This window comes from Candoia aspera, chromosome 5 (assembly GCF_035149785.1).
Source record: "Candoia aspera isolate rCanAsp1 chromosome 5, rCanAsp1.hap2, whole genome shotgun sequence".
Classification (NCBI taxonomy): Eukaryota; Metazoa; Chordata; class Lepidosauria; order Squamata; family Boidae; genus Candoia; species Candoia aspera.
In genome coordinates this window covers 99,235,780-99,261,051 of record NC_086157.1, presented here as the reverse complement: position 1 = coordinate 99,261,051, position 25,272 = coordinate 99,235,780, and the positions used below count along the sequence as shown (strand labels likewise).

At 43.7% G+C, this 25,272-nt stretch overlaps 1 protein-coding gene across 1 annotated transcript in view; it reads right to left on the bottom strand.

Moving 5' to 3' along the window:
* Nucleotides 1-25,272, bottom strand: part of GUCY1A2 (guanylate cyclase 1 soluble subunit alpha 2) — a 174,883-nt gene that overhangs the window by 74,034 nt on the left and 75,577 nt on the right. Inside the window, exon 5 of the mRNA XM_063304475.1 lies at nt 19,600-20,085. Within this exon, the coding sequence (XP_063160545.1) occupies nt 19,600-20,085 (486 nt within the window). The remainder of the gene's footprint in view (nt 1-19,599; nt 20,086-25,272) is intronic.

Here is a 25,272-nt window from a genome sequence, read left to right as displayed (position 1 = left end):
GTGAACTGTGTGCCCCTGTCGGTCACCACACGTGCGGGACATCCGTGTAGCCTGTACACGTGGATGAGGAAGAGTTTGGCTAGCTGTTGTGCGGATGGGACCGACGTGCAGGGGATGAAGTGGGCCTGCTTTGAGAAGTAGTCCTTCACCACCCAAATGGCCGTTTTCTTCTGGCTGGGTGGGAGGTCCACTATAAAATCCATAGAGATTTCCTCCCATGGGCAGGAGGGTTCTGCCACCCGTTGTAATAGCCCCGCGGGTTTGCCTGGTGCCCGTTTGGCCCTAGCGCACGTTGGGCAGGACGCTACGTAGGCTTTTATGTCACGCCTGAGCGCGGGCCACCAGAATTGACGCCGTGTTAGGTGTAGGGTCTTGAGGAACCCAAAGTGTCCCGCTTGTTTGGCGTCGTGTGACCTATGCAAGATCGCCTGGCGTTGCGAGTCCGGGACGTAGATTCTGCCTTCCCCCCATGCTAGGTCCTGTGCCATCGTTACCTTGTCGAGGTTTGCCAGGAACCAGGGGTCGGTTTTGAGGGCGGCGGCGAGGTACGCGCGCATTCCCCCTGGTAGTTGCAGTTGGCTTCTTCCGGTCGCCGGTTGTCCCGCCGTCGGCTGCGCCGTAGAGTCGAGCTGCCTCCGCGCGCCGCTTCGGGTGGTCACGGCCATCCCCAGTTGCGAGGCGGATAGGACCGTCCCAATGGTGTCTGGGGCGGGCTCTTCGTCTTGGGGCAGTCGGGAGAGGGCGTCGGCCAGGAAGTTCTTTTTGCCCGGCATGAACTTCAGCTGGAAATTAAAGCGGCTGAAGAATTGGGCCCATCGGACCTGTTTTGGGCTAAGGCGTCTGGGCGTTCGTAGGGCCTCGAGGTTCCGGTGGTCGGTCCAGACCTCGAATGGTTGGGTGGCTCCCTCGAGTAGGTGTCGCCATGTCTCTAGCGCTGATTTCACCGCGAAGGCTTCTTTCTCCCAGACGTGCCATCGCCTTTCTGTCTCGGAGAACTTCCTTGACAGGTAGGCGCATGGTTTCAGGAGTCCCGTGGGGTCTTTCTGTAGCAGGATGGCTCCCAGGGAGAAGTCTGAGGCGTCGGCTTGGACCACGAACGGCCATTCTGGGTCCGGGTGCGCGAGGATTGGCTCCGTAGTGAACAGCGCTTTCAGCTTGTTGAATGCGGTCTGGCACGCGGGAGTCCAATTCAGCACTGTGCCTGGGTTCTTGGCGCGTCGGGTGTCCCCCACCCCTTTGGTTTTGAGGAGGTCCGTTAGGGGGAGGGCTATCTCTGCGAACCCCCGGGCGAATGACCTGTAAAAATTCGCGAATCCGAGGAAGCTCTGTAGTTGGCGTCTGTTGCGGGGGCGCTCCCAGTTTAGCACCGCTTCGACTTTTGCGGGGTCCATTTCGATGCCGTCCCCGGAGATTCGGTACCCCAGGTAGTCTAGGCGCTCTTTGTGAAACTCGCACTTTGTAGGCTTGGCATAGAGCTGCGCCCTTCTGAGCTTGTCGAGGACTTGCCTGACTAGGGTCACATGTTCCTCGTGCGTTTTTGTGTAAATAAGGACGTCGTCGATGTAGACCAGGACCCCTTTGAACAGATGTTCATGCAGTACCTCATTGATGAGCTGCATGAACACCCCAGGGGCCCCCGCGAGTCCGAAGGGCAGTACTTTGTACTGGAAGGCGCCTAGGGGGCAGTTGAACGCCGTCTTCCATTCGTCCCCCTCCCTGATTCGGATGCGATAGTACGCCTCGCGAAGGTCCAGTTTGGAAAAGACTTTGCCCGTGGACAGGTGGGCGAGCATGTCCTTCACCAGGGGTAAGGGGTATTTGTTGGACAGGGAAGCCGCGTTTAGGCCCCGGTAGTCGGTGCAGAGCCGTAGGGTGCCGTCTTTCTTCTCCCGGAATAAGACGGGGGCTCCGACCGGTGAGCATGCTGGCTCTATGAATCCCGTCTAGGTTTTTATCGATGAACTCCCGGAGGGTTGCCATCTCCTTCGGGGTCATCGAGTAGATCTTTGGTCTAGGTAAGGGGACGTCGGGCAGTAGGTCGATCCGGCAATCCGTCTTGCGGTGGGGGGGTAGTTGGTCAGCTTCTGCCTCTCCGAAGACCTCGGAGAAGTCGGCGTATTGTTCCGGTAGGTCTGCTGTGGTAGCGGCGTTGTCTTGTGTAGTCGCCTCCGCTCGTCCTACAGTGGGGTTGGTTCTGCCCGCTGGAACTGGTGCTCGATACTCGCCGTCGCCGAATGTGAAGGTGCGGGTCTCCCAGTTGATCCGCGGGTTGTTTGTCGCGAGCCATGGCATCCCCAGGACTGCAATGGGCCGTCCGATGTGCGTGACGACGAAGGATGTGCGCTCGGTGTGAGTGCCCATTTGCAGGGTGACCGGCTCGGTTTGTAGCGTGGCTGGTTTCCCTCCCGCTGTGGAGCCGTCCAGCTGGTGGAATGCCAGCGGCGTGGGGAGGGGGAAGCAGCGGAGGTCGAGTTTGGCGACTAGGTCGGGGTGGATGAGGTTTTTTGAGCACCCCGAGTCCACTAGTGCCGCGGCCGTGGTGGCTCCGTTGCCGGCAGAGAGTTTGATTGCTGCCATTATTACGGGGCTGTCGTCGTTCCGTCGAGGTGGTCCGCGCTGCTGTCCCACCGCCTGCCTCGCCACGTGTTTCAGGGCAGGCGGGGAGCTTTTCCCGCCGGCTGGTTGGGGTCTGCGTTATCCTCTTCCCCCCAGTAAGCGTCCCAGCCTTCCTCTGGTGTCGCTGTGGCCACGGTCATTCGGCGGTGAGGGGGCGGCCCCAGGTTGGGTGGTTTGGGGCTAATTTTCGGGGTGGGTTTGGGCGCACTGGTCGGCGGTCGGTTGGCGAAGCAATCCACCGTCTTGTGCCCTAATTTGCCACACCTCCCGCAGGGCTCCCGATTGAATTTCTTTTTTGGGTATATGGGGCCGGCCATCCCCACGTGTGGTGCGGGTACCTTTTTTCCGGCATAGTTTGTGTCTTCCGTGGTTGTCATGAGGAAGGTGCGGTGCGCGTGTTCGGCTTTCCCCGCGAGGTGGATCCACCCGTGTAGCGTTTCTGGGTCGTCGCGGTAGAGGGCCCATTGGAGAACGTCGCGATTGAGCCCCCTTTTGAACATTTCCAGCAGGGTGGTCTCGGACCAGTCGCTGACCTTCCCCGCGAGGGCTTTGAACTCCAGGGCGTAGTCAGGGACCGTGCGTGTGCCCTGTTTAAGTCTTTGGAGTGCGCTTTTCGCCCTTACTTTGGCTAGGGGGTCTTCGAAGTAGTTTTTCATCTCATTGATGAAAGCAGGGAAGGTGGCGAGGGCGGGGGAGCTGGACTCGTACAGTTGGACGTACCAGTCCGCCGCCCTGTCTTGGAGTTTGATCGCCACGGCGGCGATCTTGTCGGCCTCGGAGTCGTAGGAGTGTCCGTGCCTCCCCATGAACTCCCTAGCGTTCGTGACGAAGAACGAGAGTTTCGTGGGGGTCCCATCGAAGAAGATGGGGAAGTCCTTTGGGACCCGGGCGTTGTGCGCGGCCCTGCCTCTCGCTTCCCGGTCTGTGGTGTCGTCCGCCTGTGCCGTCTGCTGACCCTCCGCTGGCCCGTGGGGGTTCGGTGCTTCGCTCGGGGTGTGGGCCTGTGCGGGGACGTCGTTGGGTGGCGCGGGGGGCATAAGCGACTGGAGCATGGTCCGGAGTTCCGTCAGTTGAGCCCGCATGGCCGCGAGTTCAGCTCGTGCCTCGTCCACAGCCCGTGCCGCCGCTGGGGCCGGTTCCGTTGGCGCGTCAGCGGGGGTGGGTTGCCGGCGGGGTTCATCCTCCCTCTGCCGCGGGTCCGCTTCCTCCGCCGTCTGCTGGGTGTCTCCATCGTCCTCCTCCGTGTTGACCGCCGTTGGGCTGTCGCTCCACGCCCGTTGCTGGGGTGCGATGTGGGGCGCGGGGTCCTCCGCTGGTTTCGGAAGTCGTGCTGCTCCCTCCCGCGGTCGGGTTGCCTCCGTCGCCATCTCCCCTTGGGGTTGGAGCTGAGGCTCGGGTCGGGTGGGGTGGGCGTCCATGGCTCCGGGAGTCCGCGGTGCCTCTGGCCTTGGTCGGTCCTCCTCTGTCTCTTGCCGCGCGGCTCGCCCTCCTTGCCCGCGCCGCTCCGGCCTCATCTTGCTGGTCTTCTCGCCGTCTACTCCTCCCGCGGCTCGTTGTCGTCCGGTGGGGCTCGGCGAGGCTGAGTTTATGACTCTCAGCTTTATGTCATGCGCTGCCTGCCTCTGAATAATACTCAGACACTGGTTCGTGGATCAGACTCTGATTTATTCACAGCGCAGTTACAGCGTCGGAAGAAAAAAGCTGAGAGTGACAGGAGCGCGCCGGTGCGGGGTTTAAATACCCCGCGCCGGTCAGCGCCCCCTCACTCGCGGTCACGTCACCCCCCTTTGTCCAATACGTTGCCCTGCCGGTGGGTGAGGGGTTGTGAGGCCCCGCTGGCGTTCCGGGATCGCCCATCATCGGGTTTTCTATTCATCCGGTGATTGCTGTCAGCTGGGCGATCTCCGTTGTATTGGCGCTGATGGCTTGGGTGTGCTCCGTGATCCGTTTAGTTATTGTTTGTTGGCCGTTAGTCGTTGTGGGTTGATGGCTACTTATCTTGAGCCCCTTCACCTCTTTCCTTGCTATTGTCATGTGTGCCATTGCACTGATGACTTCAGCTCAACGGCACTCATGACAATTTCTTTTACACAAGGTGTGAATGCCTCTCCTAAGGTATGGAATAGAAACTATTCCAGTATAGGAGGAGCAGCTGCTGTTTCCAGTAACTGCTTATTTTATGAGTTGGAGGGAGGGATTCCTGTCCCCTCATATATACCTTGGCAGGCAAAACTGTTTAAGAACATTCCAATGTTAGCAGTTTTATTTTCAACCAACTGCTAATTATCACTAACACAGAATTTGCCTTCTTCACAGCCACCATGTACCTAGTTGACATCTTGCTGAGATGTTCAAGATGTTTCTCCACAGACTCCATCAGTGTATGTATAAAGGAGGGAGAGGGGGTTCACCCACATACATCATTTCACCCTAGTTGAAACAGAACCCCATTTGCCATTTGGTTGACCCAGTTTAAGGAGATCCTTCTTGGGCTCTTCCCAACCTATTTTGGTTTTCACTACTCTGAATAGTTTGGTGTCATCCAAAAACTTGGCTGTATCACTGCTTAGGAGCTAGGTCACCCTAAATCGAGATCATTTATGATGTTAAAAAGCACTGGACGTAGCTCCAGTCCTTGAGATTTCCTCTTATTCCCTCTGTTGAGAACACTGCCCATTTTCCTGTTCTATACTTTGATTTTTAACCAGTTAGCAAGGATAAGCCTTCTCCCATGATCACTATATTTATTCCAAAAGTTTTTTTTGAAGGTCCAAGTATACAATGCCAGCAGGGTCACCTCATCCACATACTTGTTGACATGCACACACACACACACACACACACACACAAAATGTTGTTAGGCAGGGCCTTTCCAAAATCCATGGTGAGTTTCCTTTAGCAAGACTTATTCTCCTACTGTATGAGCTTTTCTTTTCTTTCTATTGTCATGTCTACCTATTTGCCCAAGATCAACTTTAAGCTGAGTAGCCTATAATTTCTTGGATTTCCCCCCACATCCCTTTTTAAAAATTGGTATCGATGTAACATTAGTATTTGCTGCTTTCCAAAAGCTTTCTTTTTCCAATTTTTTCTTGCCTGTCGTTTTTCAGCTTACCTTATTGTTGGAAATGACAGAGATGGTTAGTTTTCTAGTTTTTTGTTAACATGTCTTCTTTCCAGTTGACCATACTTGTCAATTTGGAAAAAAAAAAACTTGAGAAAGTTCCTTGAGGCTTAACTGAAGAGTGGGAAGCCAAAGAAACTGCAGACCACTGAGATAACAGTACAATGGAAGCCTAGAAACATGTGTGAATGGTCCATTTACCTTCCACTAAATAAGCACAAGGACAACACAATGCACAGTGTCTTTAAACATTTCTAAAGCAAATTTGAAATTAGATTTCTAAGCACATTTAATGAATATTCTTGAAAAGGGATACAGCACTAAGAATTGATGCCTAATTTTTCTTTTCTTCTTTCCTCATCTTTTTCCATCTATGTTGTGTCTTTTAGAATATACACTTGGGAACTGCGATTATCTTTCTTTTAAAATTAATCTATAAAATATTCTGGGAACCTTGACTGCTAAAAAATTGGAAAGCACTTTTGATAAATCAGCTAGAGTGTGCTCAGCCATGTGAGAATTTTTTAAAAATTGAGTTCCTACAGAACTTGTTTTAGTGATATGCAAATCTATGTGGATTCAATCACTTAAAAATATGTGATTCGTCTCCAAGGATTAGGTAATTGTATGGATGATGTAGTTTATGCTTTATTTTCTCCCAGGCCATTGTGATGCTGAAGCTGCTTCACATGGGAGATTTTTATATATCTGAACCAGAATGAAGGATACAATCATTGTGTATAGGTTGAGTTTAAATAGTAGCTACTGAGAGTGACTGGGGGGGATCAAAAACATGGGAAAAAGGAAACACAGATTCAACCTTATTTCCTCACCAAAGTCACAAGCAATCCATCCCCAGGGGAAGTTTGAAGCCAATGGAAGGTTCCTCTCTTGAGTCTAATAGCAGCAATACAGGAGAAGGGATTTGCACTGGGACTGTTTCTTATAAACCCTTCTTTGCATGTTAAAGTATCAAGATACAAACAAAGAAACAAAATCTTCAAACAGGCTCTACATTTCTCTTTTTATTATTATTTCTAATTTTTAAAAAATCTTCCTTTTTCCTTCCTTTTCTTGCCCTTTCCTTCTTTACAGGCATCTCAATCTCTTTCTGAGAGAATAACACCGCTGCATCTGCACAGCAGATTGCTTTTGAAAATAAGCCTGTACAAGCAGTGCACAGCCTGCTTTTGGGGAGAGGGGGCAAAGAGATACCAAGCGGCAATCCCACCATCTGTTTAAAGTGTGTTCTTCTAAAGCTTGCTTCTCCTTCCCAAGAGTCTAATTATGAAGCAATTGCTGTTATCAGGCCTATGGTCATTAAAAAAAAACAACACATACACACATATACACACAGCAAGGATTTAATGATAGTCTACCTGGTGACCCAGGAAAGCTCTCCTTCTAACTTCTGTCTATAGTTCCTGCTTAGTAGTCAAAGCAGGAATCCTTTGAGAACTAAGGATGAAGGGAAATTTGGACAAGAGCAATGTGCTGCACCATAGACAGCTATTTTCAAGGGAATGGAAAGCAGCAATCAATTCTCGCCATGTAGTCTTTTTAACGCAGTGTTTCTCAAGCTTGGGAACTTTAAGATGTGTGGACTTCAACTCCCAGAATTCCCCAGCCAGCATAGCTGCCTGGGAATTCTGGGAACTGAAGTCCACACATCTTAAAGTTCCCAAGCTTGAGAAACACTGCTCTAATTGATACTAAATGACATTTTGCCATTTTTAAAAAAATATTGTTCAAGGAAAATAATATTTTATGACCCCCATTGGTAGTCTAAAGTCAGTAACTATATAAAGAAGGGGACAGCCATTTTTAAAAGTGCACAGGAAATATGAAAAGAAATTTTACACAGAAACAAGGCAATAATGTTCAACATTAATATGCCTGGGCAGATCCACATACATCAGATATTCAGAAGCCTTAAGTCATAATGCTGTACCCTTTTAAGGGATTCAGTGCCACTGAGTATTAGTAGTAGTAGTATGAGTAGATGTGTCTAGGATTACTTTGTTAGTCTGCAATCCAGCGTAGGCTTTAACAGAACTATAGTTTTATCAATTATAGGTGATATATGTGCCTGTCCTGTGAGGTCATCAAGAGAGGACCTATTTATGGTCCTGCCTCTCAAGTATCACTCCCTTACAGCAAAAAAGCAATATTCTTCTTTGATCAGATTTATTGAGACAGAAAAGGAAATCAGGTTACAGATATCTGTACTTTACCACCAAACGTATCTCTAAGTTCATCAAGACAAAGCTTTTTTGATCCGGTTGCTAACTATCCACTGATGTATTGGAGAGATAGACACCCATTTTCCTGATGAAGAAAGAATGTGCAGATGTTCTAAGCTTGTAATATTTTGCCACTTTCCATCCTCTTTCCCAGGCTCTGAGAAGCCCATTACATCAAAAGGTGAGAAGAGCATGGCCCATGGATACATCATACCCCTTCACCAATGGGTTTCTCTCATAGTGCAGAAGAGAAAAAGGATCACTTGGTATCCTACTTCCCTTCTCTGTTTTGGTACTGTTATGTACACAAAAGGGTTAAAGCTGGAATAATCAAAGGCCAGTCCTTTAGGGACTGTCTGTGCTAATTGTGTGTGTGTGTGCGTGCGTGCATGTGCGCACTTTCAGTCAGTGTTGACTCCTGGTGAATGCCTGGGCAAGTCCCTGCAGTTGGTTTTTCAGAAGTGGTTTGCCATTGCCTCCTTCCCAGGGCTGAGAGAAAATGACTGGCCCAAAGTCACCCAGCTGGCTTTGTGCCTAAGGTGGGACTAGAACTCATGGTCTCCTGGTTTCTAGCCTGATGCCTTAACCACTGCACCAGACTGGCTCTCTGGCTCTGGAAAATTCTGTAATATATATAGTAGATTGTTATTATTAAGTTATCTGCCCTTTTGTTTCTTCCCTTGTAATTTATGTCTCTCTTACACTCTTGTGTGCCTTTTGTTCCATTTTACCTGTTAAGTGATAGTAAATAATAAACATAAAACTATTTTTGCTAGCTGAACTGAATGGCTTGCTCTGATATGGACACAGGGATTGAATGGGAATGTGCTGGATGGGAAGCTAAAACTGGAAATTTCCCAGAGATATGTTCCAGCAAAAGGGTTATGGATCTAGCAGGGAGCCAGAACTAGATTCTGAGCATCCCAGAGCACTCCAAAGCACCCCAGTTACAAAAATATTCCACCTTTCACCAGAGGGAGCTTGGGGTTTTTCCCGAGGCTTTGATGCAACGTTAGACTGAGGCTTGGTTGCTACTGGGAATGAGGCTGTGGCAGTAGCCTTAGATCAAATTGTACCTATGCAGACTCTGAGTGCAGATCCAGAATGCCCCCTGATTTTCAGAGGGCCTGAGGGGGATGAAGCAACAGAAGAGACCTCTAGAGTGTCACTGGTGGAAAACTAGGAGTGGATCTGACTGGATATGGGTGAGAACCTTTGTTAGAGACTACTTGTGGCAATCAAGGAGGCAAAAAAAGGCTTATTCCTCTGCCCGTATTGTATCCTCCGAGTGTCATCCAGTGGCCCTGTTTATCATCAATATGCAGATAACACCCATTTATACATCTCTGTCCTGGGCCATCCAAGTGAAGCTGCTGAGGTTCTTTCCCAGCATCTAGGGGCTGTGAGGGTCTGGTTGGGGAAGAGCAAGTTGCGGGTCAACCCTGCCAAGATTGAGTGGCTATGAGTTTTGGCTTCTCCAGATCCAGGAGTTGCAGAATTTCCATCTTTGGTTTTGGATGGGGTGGCACTATCCTATTCAGACTTGGTGTGCATTCTTGGGATTCTCCTGGACTCATAACTCTTAAAGAGCAGGTGGAAGCTCTGGCCAGGGATTTGTGCCCATTCCTGGCCCTCACACCATGGTCACCTCCCAATTGGACTATTGCAACATGCTCTACATGAAGCTGCCCTTGAAAACTATCCAGAAGCTTCAGCTGGTCCAGAATGCAGCAGCCTGGTAGTTATGGGCACATCTCATTACACCCATGTAACACCACTACTCTGCAAGCTGCACTGGCTTCCAAGTGCAATTCAAGTGCTAGTAATCATTAAAGCCCTACATGGCATGGGACCGGGTTACTTGAAGGATTGCCTTCTCCCAAGAACATCTGTCTGCCCCACAGAAACCCATGGAGGGCCATGCTCTAGGTTCCTTCTTTTAAATCTTGCCATCTTATGGGACCAAGGAAGTGAGCCTTTTCCATAGAAAGACGAAGGTTGCCCCTGTTTTCTGAAGATTCCCCCCCACCCCCGACATACAACAGGCCCCAACTCATCTCGCCTTTAGGAAAGCCATTAAGACCTTAGGGGCCAAATGAGTGAGAGATTCCTTTTGATTGATTGTTATCTGCTTATATTTTATATTTGTTTATTGCTACATGGTGGGCTTCATCTTTTTTTGGATTTGTTTGCTTTTTTATGCTTCGTGCCCAGTATCACATTTGAGTTTGAATTAGTAAAGGTAAAGGTTTCCCTTGACGTAAAGTCCAGTCGAGTCCGACTCTAGGGGGCGGTGCTCATCTCCGTTTCTAAGCCTTGGAGCCGGCGTTGTCATAGACACTTCCGGGTCATGTGGCCAGCATGACGACTCGGAACGCCGTTACCTTCCCGCCGAAGCGGTACCTATTGATCTACTCACATTTGCATGTTTTCGAACTGCTAGGTGGGCAGGAGCTGGGATTAACAACGGGAGCTCACCCCGCTGCGCGGTTTCGAACCGCCGACCTTCCGATCAACAGCTCAGCGGTTTAACCCGCAGCGCCACCACGTACAGGTGGAAGGAAAGAGAAGAGAAAGACCAGCAGCAAGGTGGACGGACTCAGGTAACAGTGGCAATGTTGGGAGTCCTGAAAGAACAGGTTAGGGATAGTTCGTCATGGAAAAGATCTATCTATGTGGTTGCTAGGAGCTGAAAATGACTTAATTGCACATAATCAATCAATCATAGTTATAATAACATTGCATAGTCAGAAGGGGTTACTGAAAATGAATCTGACAAATCTGAAATAGCATCAAATTCAGAAGTGGCTTCTGAGACACAGTCAGAACCTAATCCAGAGTTAGAATCAGAATTAAGAAGATCTCAAAGATCTAATAAAGGAATCCCGCCTGAGAGAATGTGCTGCACAGCTAGAGCAAGGGATGCGCTGATTCCAATTCATAGAAAGAAGGACAGGGATTGCCGGCAGCTGAAGTGGGAAGCTTCATGGAAAAAAATGGAATCCTGGCCCAAAAACAAAACCTGGATACTAATGGAACTCCTGAAGGGCAAGAAAGCCAGTCTATAAGTGGGTTTTAGAAACAAAGCATGATGATCATGTAAATGTACAAAGCCATAAAACTAGGTTAGTAGCAAAAATATAAAAATATGGCAAGGGTTATGTTGAAGTTTATGCCTATATGGCAAGGCTTACATTGATGTTTTTGCATCAGTATTTAAACACGCAGCCATCAGAATATTACTAAGAGTAGCAGCATTTAGAAAATTAAGATGCCTTTCTGCATGGAGATCTGAAAGAGCAGATTTACATGCACCAATCACCAGAACTGAAGAACCAGGGAAAGAAAAACCGGTGTGTAAATTGCGAAACTCTGGATTGCCATCTTGTAACTATTTCGTAATTCTTTTGGGATTAATTTTATTGCAGATAAAATCCCATATGATTTATGAAATGGGAGCATTTATTTACTTGTTGTTTATATGTTGTTCTTTAATTTGTGAGCCACGCAGAATCAGGCGGCATCAAAAACCAAGTTATAGTAAATAAATGATAAAAAGTCCGTATATGGGCTAAAGAAACAAAGTTTGGTCTGATAAACTAAATCAAATGTTATAAAACATGAGCTTTGAACAGGAAAATGCCGAGCCATAACTCTATCCAAGAGTTTAAAATGGAAGATGCATGTACATCCTCAGTTATGTCAATGACCTGACTGTATGTACAAAGGACAAAAAAGACAGCTTGGAAAGTGAATAATCCAAGGAATAGAAAGTAAAACTTGTGGGGATATTACCACTATCTCAGAACTGAAATAAAATAGGACAAAAGTGGAAAGTACTTGCTCAGTCAAACCCAACAGGTAACAGACCTAACCAAGTTTCTAAGTCACAGCAAGGCAAACAAGTCAAGTACTCCCATGGAAGTTGGAAGAAGGAAGAACAGAGGAAAACACCAAAGCCAGTTGGCACATACTGAGCAGTACTGTACCTATTGAAGCGACTATTTGTAGCTCAGGGTTGAACTGTGGAGTCCTTGGTGCTCTCTGAGCCTTGTTGTTTTCTTGCAGACGTTTACATACCGTTCAAAAGAGACAATAGAAAAGCCAAAAGACCAGAACACCTCCTTGCCAGCAATCAACACCCAGATATGCAAAAATCAGCACTAGGATTAACACCAGATGAACCATCAAACAGCACAATACACCCTAATCAAGGAACTATTAACTCAGGCAATCAACCAAACAGCAAACAACAGCCCAATCAAAGAACTCCCAAGGAGAGAACAACACCCCCACCAACACAAGCAGGGCAAGCCACTATATATAAACAGAGAGCAAGGCCCACTCCCTCTTCGCACTGAAGATGTTGCCTAGTCTGGCAATGAAATGTCTGCAAGAAAACAACCAAGCTCAGAGAGCACCAAGGACTCGAGCAGTACTGTAGAGGACAGCTGTAGAAAAGTCATTATATAGATCAACTGTGAGTAGATCCGACATAGCCAGTGAAGTTAGACTACTGACTATAAACGTCAGTGAAAATAACATGCCCAGATGTGGTTTGGGGAATGTTTTGATTTTATGTTGAAATTTTTTCTTTAAACTTCCCAGAGTATATACAAGTAAGTTTTATAAAATATTGTTAATAAAGATTACTGTTAATGCATGGCATCCTTTTAAAATATGACACAGGATAAAACATCACACAGGATAGGGTAAATGCTCCCAATTTTTCCCCATAGCAAATTATATTGGTGTTACGCTGATAAGCAAACTGTCAATAAATAAAGCATTTTTATTATTGCAGTTTCATGGCTGTTGCCTTCAGCAAAGGATCATTACCTTGTTGTGGTGCTGAAGATTGAGCACCTCAGTGATGCCATGAGCTAAACCATGAAGGGCCACCCAAGATGGGAAGGTCATGACAGAGAGACAGAGACTAAATGCGCCCCCTGGGGAAGGTAATGGCAACCCACCCCAGTATTCTTGCCGTGAAAACTAAATGGATCACTACAACCAGAGATATGTAGGTATACCATCGGAAGATGAGACCCCCAGGTCGGAAGATGGTCAAAATGCTACTGGGGAGGAACAGAGGATGAGTTCAACTAGCCCCAGACGTGATGACGCAGCTAGCTCAAAGCCGAAAGGACGGCTAGCGGCCGACGGTGCTGGTGGTGAACGGCAAATCCGATGTTCTAAGGATCAACACACCATTGGAACCTGGAATGTAAGATCTATGAGCCAGGGCAAATTGGATGTGGTTATTGGTGAGATGTCAAGATTAAAGATAGACATTCTAGGCGTCAGTGAACTGAAATGGACTGGAATGGGCCACTTCACATCAAATGACCACCAGATCTACTACTGTGGACAAGAGGACCACAGAAGAAATGGAGTAGCCTTCATAATTAATAGTCAAGTGGCTAAAGCAGTGCTTGGATACAATCCAAAAAGCGACAGAACGATCTCAATTCGAATTCAAGGCAAACCATCTAACATCAGAGTGATCCAAATATATGCCCCAACCACAGATGCTGAAGAAGCTGAAGTAGAGCAGTTCTATGAGGATCTGCAGCACCTACTGGACAACACGCCTAAAATTGATGTTATTTTCATCACAGGAGACTGGAATGCTAAGGTGGGCAGTCAAATGACACCTGGAATTACAGGTAAGCATGGCCTGGGAGAACAAAATGAAGCAGGACATAGGCTGATAGAATTTTGCCAAGACAACTCACTCTGCATAACAAACACTCTCTTCCAACAACCTAAGAGATGGCTTTATACATGGACTTCACCAGATGGACAACACCGAAATCAGATTGACTACATCCTTTGCAGCCAAAGGTGGTGGACATCTATACAGTCAGTAAAAACAAGACCTGGAGCTGACTGTAGTTCAGATCACGAACTTCTTCTTGCACAATTTAGGATCAGACTAAAGAGATTAGGGGAAACCCACAGATCAGCTAGATATGAGCTCACTAATATTCCTAAGGAATATGCAGTGGAGGTGAAGAATAGATTTATGGGACTGGACTTAGTAGATAGGGTCCCGGAAGAACTCTGGACAGAAGTTCGCAACATTGTTCAGGAGGCGGCAACAAATACATCCCAAAGAAAGAGAAAACCAAGAAGGCAAAATGGCTGTCTGCTGAGACACTAGAAGTAGCCCAAGAAAGAAGGAAAGCAAAAAGCAACAGTGATAGGGGGAGATATGCCCAATTAAATGCAAATTCCAGAGGTTAGCCAGAAGAGATAAGGAATTATTTTTAAACAAGCAATGCACGGAAGTGGAAGAAGACAATAGAATAGGAAGGACAAGAGACCTCTTCCAGAAAATTAGAACCATCGGAGGTAAATTCCAGGCCAAAATGGGTATGATCAAAAACAAAGACGGCAAGGACCTAACAGAAGAAGAAGAGATCAAGAAAAGGTGGCAAGAATATACAGAAGACCTGTATAGGAAGGATAACAATATCAGGGATAGCTTTGACAGTGTGGTCAGTGAGCTAGAGCCAGACATCCTGAAGAGTGAGGTTGAGTGGGCATTAAGAAGCATTGCTAATAACAAGGCAGCAGGAGATGACGGCATCCCAGCTGAACTGTTCAAAATCTTGCAAGATGATGCTGTCAAGGTAATGCATGCTATATGCCAGCAAATTTGGAAAACACAAGAATGGCCATCAGATTGGAAAAAATCAACTTATATCCCCATACCAAAAAAGGGAAACACTAAAGAATGTTCAAACTATCGAACAGTGGCACTCATTTCACATGCCAGTAAGGTAATGCTCAAGATCCTGCAAGGTAGACTTCAGCAATTCATGGAGCGAGAATTGCCAGATGTACAAGCTGGGTTTAGAAAAGGCAGAGGAACTAGGGACCAAATTGTCAATATCCACTGGATAATGAAAAAAGCCAGGGAGTTTCAGAAAAACATCTATTTCTGTTTTATTGACTATTCTAAAGCCTTTGACTGTGTGGACCAGAACAAATTGTGGCAAGTTCTTAGTGGTATGGGGATACCAAGTCATCTTGTATGCCTCCTGAAGAATCTGTATAACGACCAAGTAGCAACGGTAAGAACACACCACAGAACAACGGACTGGTTTAAGATTGGGAAAGGAGTACGGCAGGGCTGTATACTCTCACCCTACGTATTCAACTTGTACGTAGAACACATCATGCGACATTCTGGGCTTGAGGAATCCAAGGCTGGAGTTAAAATCGCTGGAAGAAACATTAACCATCTCAGATATGCAGATGATACCACTTTGATGGCTGAAAGCGAAGAGGAACTGAGGAGCCTTATGACAAAGGTGAAAGAAGAAAGTGCAAAAGCTGGCTTGCAGCTAAACCTCAAAAAAACCAAGATTATGGCAACCAGCTTGATTGATAACTGGCAAATAGAGGGAGAAAATGTAGAAGCAGTGAAAGACTTTGTATTTCTAGGTGCGAAGATTACTGCGGATGCTGACTGCAGTCAGGAAATCAGAAGACGCTTAATCCTTGGGAGAAGAGAATGACAAATCTCGATAAAATAGTTAAGAGCAGAGACATCACACTGACAACAAAGGCCCGCATAGTTAAAGCAATGGTGTTCCCCATAGTAATATATGGCTGCAAGAGCTGGACCATAAGGAAGGCTGAGAGAAGGAAGATCGATGCTTTGGAACTTTGGTGTTGGAGGAACATTCTGAGAGTACCTTGGACTGCAAGAAGATCAAACCAGTCCATACTCCAGGAAATAAAGCCAGACTGCTCACTTGAGGGAATGATATTAAAGGCAAAACTGAAATACTTTGGCCACATAATGAGAAGACAGGACACCCTGGAGAAGGTGCTGATGCTAGGGAGAGTGGAGGGCAAAAGGAAGAGGGGCCGACCAAGGGCAAGGTGGATGGATAATATTCTAGAGGAGACGGACTTGTCCCTGGGGGAGCTGGGGGTGTTGACAACTGACAGGAAGCTCTGGCGTGGGCTGGTCCATGAAGTCACAAAGAGTCGGAAGCGACTAAACTAATAAACAACAAATGGCTGTTGCATCAGTTACATTTCTGCTAGTCACACCATGGTGGAAATCACAGTCTGAAAATAAAATAAGGTAATGTAAAGTACTATCAGATCTGTCTATTAGCAAGAGTTGCATACTTCCCTTCCTCTAAGTTTCTTAGGCTGCTCTGCCTAGAAATGATGTACTGTCAAAACAATTCTGTGGTGAACTGAAAGAGCAGCAACAGAATCAATTTGTGGATTTCATGACTGAGTGAGGTTTTGAACTTGTTTCTCTGCAGTTGAGTCTTCAGATTTCAGTAATAATGCATATTTTTGATGGGGTAGAATTTATTCTGAAAAATGTGTTAAGACTGGCAAATATGCACCTCTTACAATCATCTTTGGTAACCTCCTTTCCTCAGCTTTGGATCTTTCTCTGCATTATATCTCTCCTACCTTATTGTCACCACTTCTTCCTTCTACCATCTAGCTTCATATATGAGCCAACCCAGTTTATAAGCAGCACGCAAGATAATATAACTTCCAGTGGTTTTTCAAGGCTATCTCTGAGGGTACAATTTCAAATATTATAAAGAAATATGTATTGTTATTTTCAAAATGTGGGAAAAACTGCCCAAAGGAGTGATTTTCTCTCACTTCTAAAACATTAGTTAAAATAAATGGGAGTCATTTCAGCTTTGTTCTTGTTCAAATTAGTATAATGTCCCAGAATTGCTTGGTGAAACTAGGATTGTAATTTGCAAAGTCCTTTGGCGATAGCGTTTTAAGTATATAACACTCTGCATGAGTATATGCACATTAATATGAGGGTTTTTTAAAAAATGAATTAAGACACATAATCTCTCCTCCTCTTTGGTATCACATGAGCTGTCTCCTTTGTGATCATCTAATATCTCTATAGCAACTACACTAATTATTTGCACAGAAAAGTAGCATCAGAGAAGTATATTTTTAGATGCCTTTTAATGTGTAATTTAACAGCAGGAAACTAAAAGCAAGCCACCTCCATGCCAGCTACTGCTTTAAGACCCACAAACCAGAATTTGAGCATGTCTGCTTATTTAACCTTTCCAGATTTTTATTTTTTATCTCTCTTAGGCACACATACATACATGCATTCCAGCTTAGCTTTATTTTTTCAGTGACTCACATTTTCTTAACACAGTGTACAGAAACTTTTCTGTGCTTTGGCACAATTGGAAAAGTGTCTTGATTTTATTGTAGAGTTGTAGATAATCAGGGCACATATTGTTCTGAAAATCTGTAGTTCAATTTTAATTGAACCTATTCCTAAATCTTACGGGCTTTAAGATGATCATATCTCTACTTGCATACAGTCTGTTCTGAATAGAAAGTACTCTCAGATCATCATTCAAAAACTCAGGTAATAACGCAGAGTAAGCAATGCTTTTTTAACGTTCTCCAGCATCTCCAACTGAGATCTTGCAGTAAAGGTCATCTGAACAGAACCATGTGGGGAAAGATTAGTTAAATATTCCCTTGCTCTAAGGTTTATTCAAGAAGCACATTCTAATGAAGAAACTGAACTTGGAGGAGAATGGCATAGTTCTGTGTGCAAGACCACAGAGACCATTGTGTAGAGCAGTGTTTCTCAACCCTGGCAACTTTAAGATGTATGGATTTCAGCTCCCAGAATTCCCTAGGAAATTGCCAGGGGATTCATGCTGGCTGGGGAATTCTGGGAGTTGAAGTCCACACATCTTAAAGTTGCCAAGGTTGAGAAACAGTGGCGTAGAGCAAGTGAATATTTCAAACCATTTAGTCCAGCTAGGGTCAATAAATATAGCTATCCCTTAAAAAGAGAAAAAGGCCATGAAGAGGATACTCTCCTGTTAGCAGTCATTGCACCATAAAACTTTGTCCTTTTTTCAAGAAATTCCTTGCATGAATATGGATTAGTGAGGCTCAATTACAGCTGTGGGAAATCAAAACACCATGCAGCATGGATGTAACAGAATGCAATTAAGCTTCTGTGCAAAGCACAGATGAAGGGATAGGGTGGGTCTGTTTTTTTTAAAAATACAGTTGCTCAATTTGTGGTCTTTTGAGGCCAGAAAGAAAAATATTTATTGCCTTTTTAAGAGCACAGAGAATCCACACTGCCACTACTTAATTGCTCTCATGGAAGGAACTGGTACACTTTTTTGAATAGTAAGTGATGGCCAGCCTCATCTTTTACTGTTTGATCACATTTTTTTTTTTTATCATGCCTGGTAAAAGACATTTTCTTGCCTCTTTCTAGAACCTATTGAGAGGTTGATGGATAATAATTTATAGTAGGAAATCATATGCCCCAAGCTATCAAAAACAATATACTAACAGGAGGAAAGAATGTATCATCTGGGAGGCTAGAAGACACCTGCCTGATCTGATTGAGCATTTTTAAGAATGCTCTTTTGCAGAAGGGAGGAATGCAAGGAGAAAACGATTTAATTTTTTTGTGCTGGGAATTAGATATCTACAACAGCTGAGCTGATAAAATTGCAAAATTAGCAACGTTTACGCACTTGCTCCTTAACTATATTATGATCCGCTCATCATATATGGTACTTATTGCCAAAAGATTCTGCAGTTTCTTCCAAAGAGGAAAACAGATTCTGAAAAAACTGTCCTAATACTTTTCTCAGCATCCACCCTTTGGAATTTAAAGCTTTCAAAGAGATCTGTTCATCTCACATTCATAAACACTCAGCTTGAGGAACATGTCTGAGGACAATGTTTCTCAAACATACCAATAGACACAGAAGGAAATTCCTCACCCTTACCCTGTCACTGGGCTTCCCGAAGAAAACCCAAACAAAGCCCACACAAATGTTCATTATGAGCCTGAAAAACCTCTATAAGGCTAGCAACAGTTTGGCAAAAACCTGATACCCAGACTTCATTTGATAGCAATAGATCATTCAATACTTCTCTGATATACAGCTAAGCAAAATCAGCAGTCAGCTCCAGAGCAGAAGGTAAGAAATAAGAAGGTTGGACATTTCTGTGTGCTAACAAACCATACACCAAACATGTGTTTTCTTAGAATGTTCTAGAATTTAGATACATAAATAGACTGTAGGCCAATTAATATGATTTTGCTTTTTACACACAATGATTCCAAATTTCTGAAAGTGGAATTGGGGGGAAACATATCTGTACCAGTTATTCACCTAACATAATTTGACTCTTCAGCCTTGGAGCTAAATGCAGTTGGATGATGTGGGAGAAATCTGAGATGGTAAAATATAATGTGCCAGTTCTGTGAGGGAGAGGACTGCCAATTCTGAGTGTGGCACCTCAAGAACAATGGTTCCAATTCACCCCACTTCTAATTTGTTGATTTTATATCAGCGAGAAGAAAAAAATAGGATCGCTTTAAAGAATGTGATTTCTCCCACCTACTTACAATTCTAGACCAGTTCACCACATTGCTCTACTTTTCCCCCATAGTCAACCCTCTGGCCACAGCTACATAACTGCCATTTACCAAGAACAACATTTTAGTAAGAAAAATAGAACACTGTTAGTAAGAAAAGTTATGATGTTAGCAATGTAATATTTCTATAGAATTGGAGGGGTAAAAGAGGTTACCTTATAGATATCTAGGAATCCACACTGGTGGTCAAATCGGGTGTAAAGCTCATTGAGCATACTGATCACTTGCATGGGAGTACACTGGGCACAGACAGCGGTGAAGCCAACAATGTCTGAAAAGAGCATGGTAACATCATCAAACTTCCTGGCTTGAACTTGCTGCCCTTGCCAGAGCTGCTGAGCCACTTCTTCTGGGAAGATTGAGATCAGAAGATCCACTGTTTTCTTCTTCTCCTCTTCTAGAGCTTGGTGTGTTCGTTCTAATGTTGCTTTAAGCTTGTCCATCCTCTTCTTCAAGCCATCCTGGGCTTTTGCCTGCTCCCCAACAAGGATGACATCACGGGTAGCATCGTGAATTGGTATGTCTGAAAGGTGGAGGCCTCGACCCATCAGTTCATCCAGCTTGTCCACACATGGTGAGCCCAAAAACAAAATACAGTTTGATTCTGGGACATGAATCATTTGTCCTTTGATTTCCATTACCTGCAAGGAAGAGAAATTTAGTAATGTCTTAGCGATTATGTGGAAGTAGAATCTCAAGGCAAACATTTAAAGCTATCAAAGCAGCAGTCAACTGGTTTAACTAACTATTTCTGTGTATTCTCTGAGTAAATGTTCTTTCATTAATATGAACATCAGTTGGACTGTTCAAATGCCTTGTTTATTATACATTTTTTTGGACAGTGTGTTTATTTATATTTGATTTGATTTTGGTGCTGTCTAAGGCCAGACTGGCTTTGGGCAGTTTATAAATCCCCCTGCTATGTAATGCTGATAAGTATACAAAAAGCCAAACAATAACAGAACATACAAATAAACTGCATGATAAATAAATAAATAAATAAATTCTGGAGAGCCACATAAAAGTTTATCAGATACCTTTAACACTAAAACCACAGGAGGTAAGAAATTAACTATGCCCACAGAGAAAACAAGTATAAGGCCAATGGACATCTCCCTCAAGCAAAACCTGACAATTAATTGATGATACAGTAGTGGGATCCCTGGATGCTTCACAGATTGCTTCATGCCTAAGCCAGGCCTAAGCTATTTGATGTCTGGCTTGGCTCAGGGGCTAAGAAAAAGAGAATTTCTCAGCAGCTCTTCATTTTGTTTAAATCACTTAATCTGGCAGGGTCTGCCCTTGCCTGTTAAGAGAAAATATGTGCTGCCAAATAAAGTGATATACAGCAATGTAAAGAAAGTTAAACACAGCTCAGAGTTTCAACTAAGTAGGAGGGTTATTTTTTTTTCCAGCTATAAGAGGAAACAAGGCAAACTATTCCTAAAGTTTTTTCCAACTATATTTATTTGTAAGGGTTGTTGCTTTGCTTCCTTCTCCAAAACCAACAGAGAATGACTTAAATATGCATGTATTTGTATTACAATAATAATGAATGAACAGCCTTGAGTGAAAATAGACATCACGCCAAGAGTCCATGAGTAACATTTGATATAGCCAAGTCCAAATTTATAATGCATATAAAATTCTCCTTTCTCTTAAAATTGCTTTTTTTCTCAGGAGAAGCTTTTAGGCACTTATTTGTATGTCATTGCCTAACAATGCACAAATAGTCTGACATTTAGGCAAACCATCAGAAAATATGTTCATTCCTAAAAAAGATCCAGTATGCACGATGCAGCAAAGTAAAACTCGGAGCTCAAATGCAATCAAAGTAGCATTTTCTCAGCAAAATTGACATTTGAATAAATCAGTATTATCAAAAACATGGGAAAATTGGATGATTTCTAAGCAACATGATATTCCTTTATCTCCAAGCTGATGTCTTGAATTACTAGAACACTGAAAGTATGGATGCTATTTTAACATTCTAGGATGAAAAAGTCCATGCACATTGGGATGGTGATATAACAGACTATTTGCTTACCTGAAGCTCATTTCTGAGTTCTACAACAACTTTTCTAAAATGTATACATATTTTAAAAGGAGGGGAGTCACATACCAACTGCTATCATTTGTTTGTTTTTATAAACTGCAAGCCAGGAAATTCCAGAGTTGCTGTTAATTAAGAGTAACTCATAGTAATGACCAAGATGAGGAATAAAGAGAGCTAAAGGTTACAATGAGGCTCTATCTCTGTCCTTCCCAAGAATGTCTTAATGAAAAAAGACAAGCTTGTCCCCATCCTTTGGCCAGGAACATGCAACTTTTGTACCAATACATTTTCGTTTGTTTTCTTCCACCATTCCTAGAAAAATGTCAGCACTTTATATATGAATATTACCAACAGTTAATGATTGCTGTTATTATATGGGTAATCTACAATTAGATGTCTTGACACAAAGACTGGTGAAAACTTAATAATTCAAGTCCTATCCAAGGACCTAAGAATTATTAAGAAAGCATCTGAGGATATAAGCAGTTCCAAGCAGGGTATTTTTTAATTTATTTATCTATTTTATCAAATTTATATACCACCCATCTCACAATGCAAGTAAGTTTTGTAAAATTAGGGTGTTCAGGATTGATAAATTCAAATTTTCCAAATACTGAGGGAGTTCTTTAGGTATTGCTCCAAGGGCTCCAATCAGGATCGGTATAACAGTGGATGGTGATGATGATGATGATGATGATGATTCCCAATGAAGCTGATTAAGATTCCAGTGTAGTGAATTAACACCAACACTTGAAGTCTAGCTTACTGCTGCCTTTCCTCAAATAATAGCTATAAAGGAACTTAGAGGCCTCCCTGACCACCATCTAGCTGTTTGTTCCCATGTAAGAAGGTAATGGCATTACACTTATCAGTAGCATAAAAAATGGTCAGCTCATTTTTACAAGCATGCGGCTCCATATGTAACACGTAAATAAAATGGTTTCTGTTTCCCATTCACAGAAAACAAATGTACATGAAAAAAATTATTCCAGTCCCACAGAGAAGATAGCCCTTTATAAAAGGCTTTTGCCTAGAAATTTGTAATTTAGTTTCAGTGCCTCCCCCTTGTTCTCTGTTACCTATCAGTTTTGCTCTGTGGCTTACAAAATCTACTGTTATGGTTATTTCTTTTAGAAATGTACAAATAGCACGCTACCACAAAGCTCAGCTATTGAAAGACTCATTCTACAAAGATGGACTGGAGATGTAATCAAGCTGCATAGAATCATAGAGCTGGAAAGGGCTAAGGCCACTGAGTCCTCTTCTTGCTCAGTTCAAGAATCCAAATTAAAGTATCTCTGACAGATAGTTCTTGCCTCCATTTGAGCACATCCAATGAAGGAGAGTCCACCACCTCAGGATAATTGATTACACCAGCGTTTCCCAACCTTAGCAACTTCAAGACATGTAGACTTCAACTCCCAGAATTCCCCAGCCAGGCTGGCTGGGGAATTCTGGAAGTTGAAGTCCACACATCTAACAGTAGATTTTGTGTGCCACAAAGCAAACCTGATAGGTAACAGAGAGCAAAACTGATAGGTAACCTCGGGATAATTGATTACACCAGCAGTTCCCAACCTTAGCAACTTCAAGATGTGTGGACTTCAACTCCCAGAATTCCCCAGCCAGCCAGGCTGGCTGGGGAATTCTGGGAGTTGAAGTTCACACATCTTAAAGTTGTCAGGGTTGAGAAACACTGGATTACACTGCTTGTACTGCTAGAATGTTTCTTCTAAGACACAATTGGAAGGTATTTATGTATTTATTTAGTAGATTTATATGGTTGCTCACCTTATGTGCCACAACCCTGGGTGGCTTACAAAACAAAAAAAATCAACAACTATGAAACCGGAACAAAAACAAATTCTTCCTAAAGTTTTATTTTTTATGTCCTGCATTCAGAAAAAACAAACAAACAAAGCACAGATTTTGACTACTTTTGATGTGACATCCTGGGGTATTTGAAGAATGCTATCAGCTCTGTTCTCTCCCTCTCAAAGCTCAACATTTCCAATTCAGTCTTTTTAATAAAACTATTTCTGGGTAATGCTTCAAGAAACAATAAATGTGCAATGACTTTTCATTACCTACACTGCTAATTTTTTTAGTACATACTGATGCCATCATAAATATATGAGTATGGATTAGTATATTTATGGTGTCACAAACTTATATCACAAGTTTTGTTTAATATTCAAAATTAAAAGAGAAATACAGTCTAGGAAATGAAAGTATAATGATAAAGACCCAGCATTCAATAATAACAATAATGTCCTGCTTTTCTGTTAAAAGTACCAGAACAGCATGATTCCATGCATTATAAAATCAGCGGCAGAACAAGCACGCCCTCCATTTTTTTCCCCTAAGAGCAATACCAAGGAACATATTATATAGCCAGCATTTTGTTTTTCACTTCTGAGCTGTTAGTAAATGTCTGATTTTTCAACCTGCTGTTTTTAACCTGCTGCTTTGGGTTTGGTTTTCATCTGGCGTTGTTTTGAACTGTTTGTTTTACGATTATTGCTTCTAATTATTTTTTGTAAAGTTTCATTGTTTTTAATCTGGGCAAATCACTTTGTGTACTCACAAACAGAAAAGCAAATCAAAATCAAGCTCTGAAACTTTTAGGATCATGTGGTTTCCAATTATGCCGGTAGGTACATATTATAGTCTACTCCTTCTTGGATTTTTTTGTTCTCCACATTACAGTATTCAAATGAACTCCTAAAAGAGGGTGAAAAACTTGTGGGTGGGACCTGGATATAGCTACCCATTCCTTTTCCTGAGGCCAAAATAAGGAGAAATAAGAGGAGAATGCAACTCAGAAAGTAGTCGCATCTATCAGTCTATTTGTCAGCCTTGTGAGGTAGTCCAGACAAGAAGCACACTCAGGAGTACTAGCTCTATCTTTATTGTAAGGTTACATTAGCAGAATCCCACAAGTCTGGAAGGACATCTCTACCCCCTCGCAGTCCAAGAAACTAGGGAGAATCCCCTCCGAGACATTTGCCATGCCCCCATTCCTTCTGCGGACTCAGCTGCCTCTTATCTGACTGTTGCTTAATCTGCAGCTCTTCGTCCTGTCTCCTGTGGTCATTCCCACATACTATTACACTATTCCTTCCAAATTATGAAGGAACTACATTGTTTGTCACTTTAGGGTAGATATCGTTTGGCTTCAAAATGCTGCTGATGTACATCTTCAAGTAGCCTCAACTAGAAGGGCTAATGCTGCAGGATGCTGGGAGTTAAAGTTCGGCAGTCTCTGGAGGGTCATCATTACCTCAACTGCTTTATAGCTTGTTGACATCCCCTCCATGATATGGTTTGCAGACTACTATTTGTTGGCTACACAGAATGAACTTTCCCTGTGATGACAGCTACTCTGTGGGATGACTTCTCCTAAAAGGTGTCCCCAGTGATGTTACATTTTAGATGCCTTTTAAAAATATAACCTTTTAACACTGGCCTTACTGAGCATTAGCTTCCTCAATACCTTTCTTCTTATGGATTGCTTTTACTGTTTTTTGAATCCTGCTTTTTTTTTTTAATTTTCTGTCCATGTAACTACTGCAAATCACTTTGGGATTTTAAAGAATAGGAAGTGACTCACAAATACTTTTAATAAATAGTTGTTGTTATTAATAATCATGTAACCACACATAGCCTTTTATTTAATTTGAATTGCTGCCATTGCTATATATCAAAGTACCATCTAAACTAATGGCATTAAGACAAGATTTCAGATTTTTGAGAGAACTCTGTATCTATG